Below are 14,998 nucleotides of genomic sequence, written 5' to 3' on the forward strand. Positions count from 1 at the left end.
TAAGTTCCAGTGTGCTTGAATTTCAAGATCCTTATGCAGTGTTTTTGGAGGTGGATAGAGAATTCATATCATTCTACGGATCTGTTTCTAAGTTATCATGGGAGTTGCCGTTCATTAGTTCTCTCTTGTTGTTCATAAGTGAGCACTTGTGGAGAATTCGAACAGCAGATGGAATACTTACTTGGTTGCACTGGTTGTTTCATTTCACTTGATCAGGTGATGAATGAAACTGTTAGAGTAGGTTGTGATGAATAAGCTCCCCTTTGAGCATCATTTCTAGTTTGTCGGTTGTGTTTAAGTATTGAGTCAGTTTTTAGTTGAGTGAGAGTCAATTTGTGTCATCCGAGTCATCAGTTTTCAGTCATGCGTTTTAGTTTGAGTTTTTGACTCCATTGCCCAATGGATAAGGCGTTGGTCTGCTCTCCCAAAGATCTGTCGTTCTTGGCACCTCCAAGGAGCTACCATCCCCATTGGAGCCAATGTTAGTGTCAGTCTTTCCAGCCTTCCTCCAGTGATCAAATATGCTCTTACAAAGTGGTCTCAGAGTGTCAAGGTCAAATTTTGTCATTTCAAAGAGTCTTCAAGCAAAATTTGGTCACTAGACATTAGGTCTAGGGTTTGCTTTCACTCCTAAAGTTGTCCAAATGTCGGTCCATGTCATCATTCTGCTGAGTCTATCATCATTCATATGGTTGTCATTATCATGTCAGTGTCTAATGAGTCATTTTACACCTTGTTCATGCTTCAGTTGCACCTAGGCAAGGTCATTTCCCTCTCCTAGGGTTTTGAAAGCTAATTTCTCTTGGATGGTCAAATCATCGGCAAAACTTGTATCCTGATGTTCATACACCTTCCCCTATCCTTAAAGTACCTTATCAAATGCTTCCCATCACTGAGATCCCCCAAATTCCTCATTTTCGCACAAACCCTAGTTTCTTGCCACAACTTGGCAATTTTCTAGGTTGGGCCTGTGTTTTGCCCTTTTGGACCCCTTTCCCTCACTCGATCTCCGCGATTCCACTTTCCCCTGCTTCCTAACATCCCTCCCTACTTCCCAAAATTTCCCCAAGAATTTACAAGCCCCTCATCCCCTTCATTTCGCTTCATTTCCACAAAATTCTTTGTTTCACACATCGGGATAAGTTTCACTCAAAAGATGTTTCAGAGCAATCAAAAATGAATTTGGAAGAACTAAGAGAGGTTTTTGTCCACAACATGCCAAAGAAGAAAAACCTCCTTCACTTTTTACACAGGTGTCATGGTTTTAGAGAAATGTCAAAAATATCGTTGCCTCAGGAGAATCGAATGCACCTCTGAAGTGACATTGGGAAAATCAAGTTTTCTTCTAGCTTGGTTGGCCAAATAACTTTCTTGATGAGTCAAATGATAACTAGACACAAAGAGCTTTCCAATGAGCTATCATGAGCTCAATTTGGAGTTGAGTAAGGCATTCAAAAGTTGACTGCAACAGCACTCTGCCTTGAGGCAGCCTCATTTGGCCCATTTTGACCCGTCTTGGGAGATTTAATTTTTGACAGGGCAAATGAACTCCAAATTGAAAAATTCCAGTTGTGTTGAAAAGTAGACTCAAAGACCTTTCCAACGAGCTATCTTGCGCCCAATTTGGACACCGGGAAGGCCTCCAAAATCAGGTGGAAAGGCACGCTACGCGTAGGGCTCAGGCGCGCTACGCATCAGGATTTTTTGCACAGTTTTCATCTTCAGCTCAACGCGTAGCGCGCCGTCTGCTACCCTGTAGATGGGGAGGTCCATTTCACAAAAACTCTGCATTTTTGGATTTGTCATGACAAATTAGTCTTGTTCAGCCACTGCCAAGACATTTCATTGAGGCTTGGGCCCCCAAAAGGTCAAAAAACAAGCAAAAAATGACCTTCTGCCACTTTTTGGACACACAGGAAGCAGTCTTGGGAGATTGCATTTTTGGAGGAGCAAACGGGCACCAAATTGAAAATTCCACTTGGGTTGGAAAGTAGACATCCAGACCTTTCCAACAAGCCCACCTGAGCCTCATTTGGATGCTGGGAAGTGCCCCAAAAGTGGGCTGAAAGGCGCGCTACGCGTAGAGATTTGGCGCGCTACGCATCAGGATATTTTCCACATTTTGCACCTTCCAGCTCAGGAATTCGCCCAGCTTTGACCAATTTTGACTTGTGATGGGATTTTTCACCCTCCTTGATGTAATTGATGTAATTTTATGTTGACTTGACACTTATTTACCTATTCTAGATGATTCATTCATAAAATAGCAAACATTTAATGAATGAATTGGTTTCCTAGCTTATAGAGGCAAGTTGTTTTGACTGCCTAGATTATAGTGCTTTGTTTAGAATTGGTTGAAACAGCTCCTAGGATGATGAGCTCGACCCCTAGAGGCAAGGGAATGGGTTGACTTGCCTATATTATGTATTTTCTTAGTCATTTTCAGGGGTTGGAAAGGTTGGACTCTTGAAGGATAAGCTTAGACTGTATTACTCTTTGTATCTCTGCAATTTTGGCAAAGGAAAGACCAGGGTTTTGCAGCACTATTTGGGATTCCTGTGGTGATTTGTGTTGATGGTGTGTTTCTCTCATGTACTTGTAAGTTTGTTATGTGTATCATTTTCCTACTCTTCTCTTCTGCAAATTAAGTAAATGAACTGTTAAGGTAGAATTCATGGTTTCTATGCTCTGCCTTTAAGTTTGCTTAATATCTATGTTTTCATCTGTTTAAGGAGAACTCCTGATGATTTCTTGCTCTCCTTAGCTCCTCACTAGTCATACCTATCCATTCAGCTCCTTCAAAGGCATCAAGACAATCTCCTACCTTGCCCCAAAAAGACCTCTGCAAAAACTGTGTCTCATCCCCGCACCCAAAATTGCCGTGCTCAGTTTTCCAACAAAACCCTAAAAATTTGAAGTCAAACTTTCCCTATCAGTTTACTAGCCTAAAATCAGTGTTCTTTATTGGTCATCTCAGCCCTTTGAAAACCTTTTGCGGAGATAGACCCGGAGAGAGCCCTCTCCTGTCCTTGTAGGGCTAGCTACGAGGCTAAGTGGTTTGATGTTGCCTTGGATTTTGCCTTCCTCAGCCTGAGGCAAATTCGAGCGCTAACAGGGTTGACCTTTAGCCACCCCTACTAAGGGAGAAAACATCAGTGCAAGATCAAGTCTTGATTTTGGAAGGGGATCCTTGTTTGCAATGTTAAATTATCATTAACATTGAAGTTTGGTTCACTTAGTTGCATTATTGATTATGGTCCCTAATAATTGGTTGCTTTGACTAGAATCCATGTTGTTCTTGTCAAGTGGTTTAGTAGCCCAGGTGTTGGGCACCTACTCCACAGGAACCCAAGCCCTTCAAAAAAGTACATTGGCACAAATAGGTGAAGTGTTCAGAATTTTAAGCCTCCTAGCAACATCATTTGATGACACATTTTGGAGAGAACCTCCAACACCAAGAACATTGGTTGAATTTGACCCATATTTTAGGATTCTTTAGGATGACATAGCTGGACCCATCATGCCACTAGGCTAGCCTTGACACAACTTCACGGGAAAGAGTTGATTCAGAGCCCAGATGAGGATGGTCTCACATTGAGAGACCAAGGAGGGCTTGTTGCACTAGAGAAGCCCCTAACGCTGGAGTAGAGGAGGCCTCATTTAGCAATTGGAGACCCAATGAAGACCACTTTATGGCACCCCATCTGGATTTTGGGACTCTACAAGAGGTATTGTGGTGAATTTGAGGGCCAACCCTCAAACCTTGGACTCCAGAAGCATCTACACCATCTTGGACAGTTCATCACCCTTGGACATGGCATTTAGAGCATTTATTGTTGATTACATCAGCTTGAGAGAGCTTATGGATCAAACGTGTGGGCTAATTAAGTCATATTTGATAAAGTAACTAGGTTGGCTTGTAACCCAAGTTCATTTTAGTGTCAAACTTGTTTTTAGGGGTTTTTGTAGGTTAATTATTAGTCCTAATCCTCATATAAATAAATGACATGCCCGTTGTATTTGATCATCATCACTTGTGACTATTTCGATCCTCTTGGAGAATTTTGGCCTTCTTGTTTTCTTGTGGAGATGTGACTCTATAGTGCATTTTGCTATTTGGAGCTATTTCTTTGGTCTTGGAAATGTTACTTTGAAGTGTGGAGTAATAAAGGCTTGTACATGCACTCCATCTTGTAAGTGTGCCTTGGATTTGATAAATTTTCATTCTTTTGTTTAATGAATGGAATGGTTAATTATCTATGGTTTCTATTGTACTATTTATTGTTGAAAATCAATGTATGGAATCTAGATGATAACATTGTATGAATTACTCAATAGTGTAATGTGAATGGAAATCCCTTGGTGAACCTTTAAACTAGCTCTCCCAGGTGATTTTTCTCCCTCACAAAAGGAATAGTTAAGGTTTTGAGACCTAGGGTTTTATCATTCCCTTACTCCTTGCCAAGATTTAGCATAATTTTCAATCCCATAGACTCCATCATCCCAAGGACTAGGCACTAATATTGCCACTATGTTGATCACCTATAAAACTTACCTTAAATCTCATTTTATCTCTCCCAATATGGTTTTTGAGCCTTTAAGGTCAAGCTGCTAACTAGGGCTAGGGCACAAAATTAGCTAGGGTTGAAGTCATTTGATATTGGAAGGATTCAACATTGAGAGGAATGTTCATTGCCTCAAAACCAACCCCTTTTATTGGCTAGTCCATCCATTCAAAGAAAAATTATTTTCCCTTGGTAGTTCGCCCTAGAAAAACCCTAGTTTGTTCCAGGCTTTGACTTGGGACTTGTTGAAGGCTTCTTGTTCCATTTTTTGCTAGTATTCATTGTTTGGAAGCCTTTTCCCGACCTTTTAATCCTAGGTTGCTCCATTAAGCTCGCTATTGATCTATCCCTAGATCATTTGTGCCCTAAATAGGCTACATTGGAGGATGTGAATTGCCTTGTCTTGTTGGTTGAGCCTTTTCCTTAAGAAGAGTTGTCCTTTATAAGCCTTTGTTTGTCACCTTATCCCTTGGACTTAGCATATCTATCATAGGTGACCCACTAAAGGGAGGCCTCCCTAGTGGTGAAATCCACAAAAGAGCAGGAGGTAGTGGCTGTGGTGACAGTGGGCCGCACCTCATTGTTGTCCTTTGGTCTACTTTTCACCTTGTGAGCCTCCCCTCACAAGACCTACTAGATTTTGAGGAAACAATACTTATTTGACCATGCCTCTCTTATTTTAATTTCTTACAAATTATTTACCTCTTCAATAAAAAATAACTTGGTGAAAATGTAGCACATCTTCCTATAGATAGAGAATTGTCGAATTTCATCATTATAATTATCATGTCACCAACCTGGAAAGGCCTTGAACAATGTCAGTCCTAGCACAACTTTTTCATTTTTTGTATGTTTTCCATGTTCTTTTGAAAAATATCCTTTTTTCTATTGCATTATAAGTATGTTTCTTTAAATCATTGATGTTCTATGAACTTACATATCAAGATGCTTTTCATCCTACATGAGAATTGTTTGTTCTTCTATTTTGTTGAAGATAGGATGTTCCTTGTAAAACATTATATTTTTTAAGCCAAATTTAGTTAATTGAGCTTAGAAAACTTGTGTCATGTTGTTTACATTTAAATATTGTTAACTTTTCTGATGTTTAATGAATGTGTATGTCATAATTTACCTTTTTTCTCTCTTTAAATCTTGTCTTGGTTCTGCCATTTCAGGATAGCACCCATGGGAATGATCTTTATTCCTTGTTATAAAGGTTTGTACCTTTTACCTAATTTTTGTATACTTCAGGAATGGATGAATTTGTCAATATATTTGGCATATGTTGCACTATTTTGAAGCAAAATTCATTTTATCTTGTTGCTATGTCATATGAATTGCATGAAATGACAATAGAATTTTCTGTTCTTGCTTCCTATTACCTAATCAATAACTGGAGTATATTTCAATACAGATGACTATTGCTACAAATATGAGTTTTAAGGTTATGACATTTTATCCAACTCCATTTGCAACTTAGATATGCTATTATTGGATAAGAGTAATATCTAGTAATATATAGAAAACAGTCATAAGTTGTTATATAATGAAAATGAATATTATTTGGGCATGGTTATGATGTGCATATGTCCTAGAATGCCCCATACATGGAGTATCTATTTTGTGTTAATGATTCATTGCATACCCTTGTTAGTTTTTTCAATCATGGATTCTATTGCATGACAAAGTTATTGATGCAAATTTAGTAGGGAGGGAAAGCTTTGTCCAAGATCCTAATATCCTGAATGTATTTGTTTGCAAATTAATTCATGAATATGATGCTTGCTTTAAAAAAATGATTAACAAGATTCTGATGATAAAGTCCCTAAAAGAAATCTAGGTTTTCTCATTTCTTTTATCCATGGGTTACCGGACTTAAAATGTTTTTGCAAACATTTAACATCTTTGGCTTAATTTTCATAAAATTGGTGAATGTAATGAGACTTCCAAGGAATCTTTGCAACTGCGTCCTGTCTTGGATTTCATCTAGAAAATCATGTAAATCTTTTAAGACATGATCGCGGATTTCAACCTTTACTTGTGTTAGTATTGAACCAAGATACTCAATCCTTGTTTGGCCAATGATGAATTTAGATTTTTCTTTGGAAATAACTGAGCCATAATCATAAATTCTCTTATATACAAATGATATATGTTGCCGATGTTATCTTATATCCTTTAGGCATACTAACAAATCATCAATATACACAACAACAAATTCTAAATCTCGAAAAATATCTTTCATTCTTTTTTGAAATTAAGAAGGGCCATTCTCCAGCCCAAAAAGCATAACACAACATTGGTATTGGCCAAATGGAACAACACAAGTTGTTTTGAAATGATCTGGAGGAGATATCCCAAATTTCCAAAAACCACTTTTTAAGTCAAATTTACTAAAAACATCATTCTAGCCAATTTTAGTAAATAAGAGCTCTTTATGTGGAAGAGGATACCTAATGGGTAGTAGTGCATCATTTAGAGCAATATAGTTGATAACCAATCATTTCTTTCCCCTTTACGCCATCCTAGGCTGGTATTCAGCTTCACAGGTAGCTGAGTTATTTTTCTGGGAGGTGTTCATGTTGCATGGTCTACCCAAGACCATAGTGAGTGACAGGGATAATATATTTATGGGAGGTTTTCGATAGAAGTTGTTTTACCTTGTGGGGACAGAGCTCACACTTAACACCAGCTACCATCCGACCAGACAGAGATAGTGAATAAGTGGTTGGAGGGCTACTCGCAATTATGTGACAGGACAGTAGCGTGCATTGGTGAAGTGGTTGCATCTTGGGAAATACTTCTATAACAACACCTATCACATGTCTAGTGGTATGTCACCTTTCTGTGCCTTGTATGGTTATGATGCATTGACTTTCACTGACATGGTTTTTGGAGACAGCAAGGCCCTAGAGGCCAAGGATTGGATATAGGAGAGTCATGACATCCTTAGAGCTCTTAAGGATAACCTGCAGTCACCACAAAATCAACAGAAGTTGTATGTGTTACCCACCAACTATGGGTAGTATATATGGGAGAAACAATTTCTCCTAGATGGTCCTCAATCGGCAGCTAGCAGCCCCTTGCAACGCCCAAATAGCTCGATGTGCCATTTTCTCTGCCACTTGATCCAACCATGTGGTCCCTCGCCCATCTGTTATGAATGTATGTTTGAAGGTGGGCCTCCCAACCTCAAAGGTATGGCTTTTCATTAGTATAGTTGAGTAATTTTCCTTACTTGTCATGAGCACTTTTGGGAATGAATTGGTGGGGGGATTCAGAGGAAAGAGTGGGTTAAGTCTGTATTCTTGTCTCCATTGCCCAATTTCGTGGTTACCCTTATATCCTAGTCTAGTAGGATCTCCTTTATTGACCATTAGCTTTAAGGTTGACACTACATGGGAAATCCCAATTTTGGTTGCGTGGTCCTGCTTCCCAACACCAACTACATTACTCCCCTTCCATTTTAGGCCCATCCATCTCTTTTCCCATCTGGGTCCACATAGGGTTAGCCTCCCCCTCCCCTTTGTCCACACCTTGGGTCAGGCTTGGAATGATGCCCCAGAGGTTGATGCAGCTAAAAAGAAAATAAAAAGCATAATTTGGCCACTCTTAACAGGGAATGTACCAAAAAATGCAAAAGATGTCCGTGACATACAATTTTAGCACGTGGGCAAAAGCCAAACATGAGCTCTACCCCTTCTTATGGGCCCTAGATGAGCCCCCTCCATCATTAAGGAACCCATGATTGTCCCAACCCCTGGTGGGTGATGAACTGCCCCACCCCAAGGGGGTATCCACTGCTACATATTACACATCATGCTCTCCATCCCCTGGAGCCCCGAGCAGCTATGAAGAAAAATCAATCAGAGGCAAAAGGCATATGAAGAAGGATGGAAAAACAAAAGTCAAGGTAACTCATGTACCACAATTTTCTCCCTCCTACACTCATATACCCATGTGTAGGCTTCCCTTATTATAGCTACCCTTGCACCTTGACATGTGGTTTGGACGATTCCCCTGATCCCCACTCCATTCCATTATTATATCACTTGTCGCCTACCACTTGTGGGATGTACCATGGACATATCACCCCCTTTAGAGGTTAACACCACCTAATAGGGTCCTTGGTTAACCCCCTATTGAGTTGGGAGGCACTTGTACATGCCAAAGTCCACTATGGAAGGGCTGCCACCATGAAGTGCCCATTGATCCCATGAATTGTAAGCTTTATTACTTGATTATTCTAATGACTTGTTGTATTGGAGGGCAAGGGGACCCATTGGATTTTATGCTAGATTGCAAGTGGGTCTTCATTTGGGGTTTGGTCTCCCTATATGACATCCTAGCCCTCTAGAGGGCCAAATTGGAACTTGTAGGGTAAGCGTTGAAAGCCATGGGCCTCCACCATAGCAGATATTACTTTATGGATCCCCAACATTGATCATTGATTGCTTGTGTTCCACCTTTTGGATAAGGATGATGCAGTTGGTTCACCATGCCCAATCAACTCCACACTTGCACCATACACTTGGCAGATGTTCTAAGGTCTAGAGGATGTCTCCCACTGGAGAGGGAGGTCTTACATCACCATCCTAGCCCTTATAGATGGTCTACAAGCATTTCTGATCTACTTGGAGACCCATGAGGATGTCCTTGTGCCCCCACACACACTTGGGAGCACCACATGCTCTTGCTTGGAAAACAAGGGGCCAACCTCTTCTCCACTATGTTTGGAGTCCATTTCTATATCATCGCACCCCTTAGACTTCATCAAGCCTCCTCAAAGCCCAACGACTCACATTGTTGATCATTGGACCCTCTTGAGAGGCTTATCTTTAAATTATTGAGTTATTTGGTAGGCTTGTCACCAAAAGTTTTGTTATTATGTGCATTATTTTATTTTAGGGGCTAAATTAGGCCAAATTAGCTAAATCAAATTCATTAGGAAGTGTATAAATACAAGTGTGATGAATCATTTGGATCATCATCACTTGGATTGGATCTTTCTCTCTTGTGAGATTTTCGCTATCCGTCTTGGAGGACGAAGTTGGATGAATGGATGAATTTTGATCATAGTTTTAAAAACCGTTCCGGTCTAACCGGTTACTGGTCTAACCGGCCGGTTGGAGGCCTGGCCGGTCCGAACCGGCCCTTCTAACCCGGTTTACACCCCAATGTGCCCAAAAAAAGGCCCTAACCGGTAAAAACCGGCCGGTTTAGGGCGGAACCGGCCGGTTTATAGCAAACCGGCCGGTTCCGTCCTAAACCGGCCGGTTTATGGACAGGCCGCCGGTAAAATGAAAAAGCACTGCGGTTTTTGGAAATGAGGGTGGTTTAGGGGTTTTGGGGGTGAGGGAAAGGTATTTTCCCTCCAAAAACACCCTCACACTTGCTATAAGACACCCCTCTCACTCTCATTTGTCTCACACAACTGATTTGGAGTGTTTGTGAGTTTGTTTGTGAGCTTGGAGAGTGTGGAGTTTTTGCTGAAGTAGTCATCTTGGAGTTGGAGTTGGAGCTATTTTGGAGATAGTGTGTAGCTGTCAGTGGAGTTGCCATCTTCAAGAGGAGGCTAAGGGAGCTAGTTTGCATTTCCAGGTAAGGATTTGCACTTGATAATTCCTCATTTGAGTCTGCTGTCCATGAATTTTTTTTTTTGTGTTATAAACTTCTCACTTCTATGATCTACCATCCAGGCAGTCATCATGCCTCCAAAAGCCGAAGATACTGCATGGGCTCATTGTGATATGATTGATGGCAAAATGATCTGCAAATATTGCCAAAAATCCATTCAAGGAGGGGGTATTAACAGGTTCAAGCAACACTTGGCTGGGATAGGAGGCCATGTAAAGCCATGTGGAGCACCAAATGAAATAATAGGGCATATTAGGGCAGAATACCTTCAGAAGTTTGAGACTCAAGTCACTGAACCAATAGAGAAGTTTGTGGCTACACAGTTTGGGAGTCGAGACTCAACCAACTGAGTTTGATCATGATGACTGAGACTCATGAGAAGTTTCAACTTCAAGTGATAATGTTGATCACTATTATAGTATTACTATTATCATATATGTAGAGTCTAGACTGAAGTCTTGTAGTAGGCCACTGGCCCCATAGTTTGTAGGCTATATTTTTGCACTCTAGTGGCCATTTAGAGCCTCATTGCTTATGTATTTTGTCGATGATATGTATTGCACTCGGTGCCATTTTGATATATTCACCTTTAAGGCTTTACATGGTATATCAATGAGCAATCTTTGCATATTTTGTCTCTATTGGCTTGGAATCATGGTTTTAAATCTTAAAAATAGTTTTTTTCATTAAAAAATAATTATTTAATGTATTTTTCTAAAACCGGTTCGTTTAGACCAAACCAGTCCCGGTTAGACCGGTTCCGGTCGGTAAACCGGTTCATTAGGTGGACCCAATGTTGCACGAAGCGGGAGCGAAGCGGAAGCGCGAAGCGGAAGCGCAGAGCGCGGAAGCGTCATTTTCCAAAAATCTAGGGAGCGAAGCGTCCGCGGAAGCGTCTGCTATATATATATATTTTTATATATTTTTTTGCATTTATACTCAAAACAAACATCCCAAATACCAAATTAATTGTAGAAGACATGAAAACATGCATATTTTTGCATAAATCAAGATAGATATGGCATCCATGATTCCATTGTAGTTACTAGTATGTACAACAATCATCTATATTCTAGCTATTACAAACATACATCAAATTTTTAAGCATATTATAAAACATAAAACATTTAAGCATATTATAAAACATAAAACATAGAGCATATTATGATTTATCTAGCAAGTGAGCAACTGTCAACATTTGTCATGTCCAAAATTCAAATAATAATGTTTACAAAATATGTCACTTGGTCACCGCCAAGCCAAAAAGGTTCAAAATTCAAATTCACAAGTCTACAAGTCTAATGAGTAATCTATGACAAAAAGAAGTAGATTGTGAATATATCTACTAATCTCTCCTCCTTCCACCACGAATAGAACGTGATGGCGGGCCTCCACGTGGTGGCAATGAAGAAGATGGTCCCTGTGTAAGTCGTGGCACTGGAACTGATGAAGAAGAACCCCCTGCCGTTGGTGTTGAACCATGGAACCTAGAAACCAAGGGACCAGATGGGGGTGGGGGTGGTGGCATATCAACACCCGTGTCATCATCCTAGAATCGCTCAAAAAATTCATGCAAAAAAAAAAACACTAGTTAACAAAAAAATTAAAAACATGAATTAGAGAAATGCTTTATAAGGGAAAATTGGAAAATTCATACCACAATGGACATACCTGGATAAGAGAATCCTCTAATTGCTCTAGTCGCAACACTCCATCCTCCAAATTGGGCTCCTCTGGATTCTTGTCCCAAGTCAACAAGTCTTTATTAGACTTTGCATCTTCACAGTAATGGGACAACAATCGCAAGTTGTAATGAACATAAACCAAGCTCTCTGCCCGGTCTAAATTCAACCTGTTCCTTTTAACACTGTGGATGAAAGAATAAGAGCTCCAACACCTCTCTGCAGAAGAAGTGTTTACCACCTGTGATAGCACCCGCAATGCCAAACTCTGTAGAAGTGGAGTAGGCCCTCCATGCATGTTCCACCACTCAAGAGCAGAAAAATGCTCTCGATCTTGAATTGCATGCATGCTCGAAAATGGACCAGTGTTGCTCGTATAGTTGCTCACCTGTCTCCGTACCAATGCAGCCTCCTCCTCATCAGGGATTAATCTACTCAATGCAGCCATATATTTTTCGTGAACCTCTTTATCTTGGTGTGGTTTTCTCCTGACTCCCCCCCCCAGGTGCTGGTTTTGAAAGCCATGATGGATGATAGTATTTAGGTGTCAAAACATATGCTAATGCATGCAATGGAACATTTAGCATATCCCATCGTTTTTCCACCTCTTCACGAATATAATTGTACAAGGTGGTATCTCTAGGCTCAACAATGTCTTTAATCTGCCCCAACATGCTATCCATTTGCTCATACACCTCCCCAATTACTGGTCGATCTGAATCTGCAAACTTGATCATGTAATAAATTGGTTTGGTGAATTGCAAAACATATTTAACCTGTGACCAAAAGTAACTGTCAAGAACAGTGTCCTTGACTTCATTAGCACCATCTGTACTGACGTTAATTTCATCCCATGTTTCAGCACACACCAGATTAGTTAAAGCTTGTCTCACCCTCACTAGCCGCCTAAAGGTGAGGTAATAACTAGCAAATCTTGTCTTTGCAATTTTAAGCAATTGCAACTTGGAGTAAGTGCCATAGAAGTAGTTTACCCTTGTATGCCCTGTGATGAATTTAATGAGCTGCTTCCCTTTCCTGTAAACCTCAGCAATCCACCCACAATCTTTGTGTTTCACAATATCATGCATCAAAAGGTTCAATGTGTGAACCAGGCACCCAGACCAAAAGATGTGTGGATGAGTACGCTCAATAATTTTTCCTGCTAACTTACAATTTGCTGCATTATCTGTGATCACTTGAACCACATTATTCGGACCAACATCTTTGATTGATTTCAATAGGAGATTTGCAATGTTTGGTGCAGTTGCACTGATGGAGGAGGAGTCATGAGATGCAATAAATACTGCACCACTAGAAGAAACACCAAGAACATTTATCAAATGTTGGTTTCTAATATTTGTCCACCCATCTGATACAATGGATACCCCAGAATCCACCCACTCATGTGTAAAACGTGTCAAAGCTCTTTGAACCTTAGCTTTTTCTCTTTCTAATAACACTGTTCTAGCTTTCTCATAGTTGGGGGCCTTGTATCCTTTTGGGGCTTCATTGATGGCCTTTACCATGTCATGCCAATAGGGAGAGCGAAGCACATTGAATGGTACACCGCAAGCACAAAGAAAACGGACTATCTTTCCATCCACATCATCCCTCCCAGAAACATTAAGGAAATCCCCTATTGTTTTTCTACCTCCAGAGGTTGCAAAAGTACCATGAGGAGATGGGCAACTACCAAATTTAGAGGTTGCACTTGATTCAGAATGAGTTTTTTGTTTCTTGTTTTTTCGTTGTGCAGCCATCTCTATTTTGATGTATTTTTGTCTTTGTTCACTTGAAATGTTTGGGCAAATGGTTACCCCCACGGAACCCTTTTTTTCATCACTGTCTAGCACCCCACAAAGATGCCTCCTCAGACGGGTATATGAACCCGTATATGGTTTTCCTCCATGACAACCATGAGGGCACATCCATTTGTAAGATCCACCACCCTTTCCCCCTTCAAGTTTGGTCACATAGTTCCACAAGGGATTTGATGTACCTTTCCCATCTTGTGCTTCAGTGTCCTCTTCAAGTTCATCCCCTTCCTCTTCAAACCCTTCCTCCTCATCATACATTGGGTCACTACTATTAGGACCAAGTTCATCCCCTTCCTCTTCCCCTCTATTCCTCACCCTTGCCATCATTAAAACCAAGAGTGGAATGATACATAGAAGCCAAAAGAACACCATCTTGGAATATGGATATAGGTGGTGGACAACCTGTAAATAAAGGAGCAAGTAGAAACAATGGGAAAGAGTAGGAGAGGGAGGAGAAAAATACAATTTTTTTTTCAAAAAAACAAGGGAGTTTGGGGTTTGAACTTACCTCTTTAGCTCTTGTAGATGAAGTCCTCCAAGCTCTTGCTCCAAGCTCCTCCTCCTTCTCCTAGCTCCTCCTTCTTCACTCCTCCAAGCTCTCCTCTCTTCTCCTCTCCTTTCCTCTCTTCTCTTCTCCTCTCCTCTCTTCTCTTCTCCAACTCTCATAAACTCAAAGTGAGCAAATGAGAAGAGAATGGGGGCTTTATTCTTTTCTAAAGTCACCCTAAACTCACCCTAAACTCACCTAACCCACCCCCTCATGCTAGTTAAGTTACATTTTAAAACAAATTAAAAAAAAAAAAAGTAAAAATGCGCTGCCGCGGGGTTGCGTCCGGGTTGCGCCTGGGTGGCGTGCGGGTGGCGTGCGCTTCCGGGCAGGTTGCGTGGCGCCACCCCGTGCCCGAAGCGTCCTCCGATCCGCGGTTCCGGGCGGCCGCAACAGCATTTGGCAGGAATCGTTTTTATTTGCCGGAATCGCGCCACCTCCAAATGCGAATCGCGCTTCCAGTGTGGATTCCGGGACGATTCGCTCCGATCCGCGATTCTGGGTTTGGATCCGGCGGGGGGGGGGGCGATTCCTGCAACCCTGGGTGGACCGGTCCGGTCACCGGTTCCGGTTTTAAAAACACTGATTTTGATGTTTGGATCTCTTCATTTCTTGTCTTGGAGCTTCACTATTTGCATGTAATGATGATTGGATATACTCTTTCTAACATGTAAGTACTCTTTTAATGCTATTTTTGTTGCTTTCTTATGTCACATGCATGTTGCTGGGGATTTTCGCTATACTAGGCTG

General features: G+C 40.9%; 1 protein-coding gene across 1 annotated transcript in view; it reads left to right on the forward strand.

Annotated features, from left to right (window-relative positions):
* Positions 1–14,998, forward strand: part of UAH (ureidoglycolate amidohydrolase) — a 316,347-nt gene that overhangs the window by 267,639 nt on the left and 33,710 nt on the right. Inside the window, exon 11 of the mRNA XM_089381136.1 lies at positions 5,741–5,781. Coding sequence (XP_089237262.1) covers positions 5,741–5,781 — 41 coding nt within the window. The remainder of the gene's footprint in view (positions 1–5,740; positions 5,782–14,998) is intronic.

The sequence above is a fragment of the Pinus tabuliformis genome, chromosome J (assembly GCF_031772625.1).
Source record: "Pinus tabuliformis cultivar Carrire ecotype Pingquan chromosome J, CPIR1, whole genome shotgun sequence".
In the NCBI taxonomy this organism is placed as follows: domain Eukaryota; kingdom Viridiplantae; phylum Streptophyta; class Pinopsida; order Pinales; family Pinaceae; genus Pinus; species Pinus tabuliformis.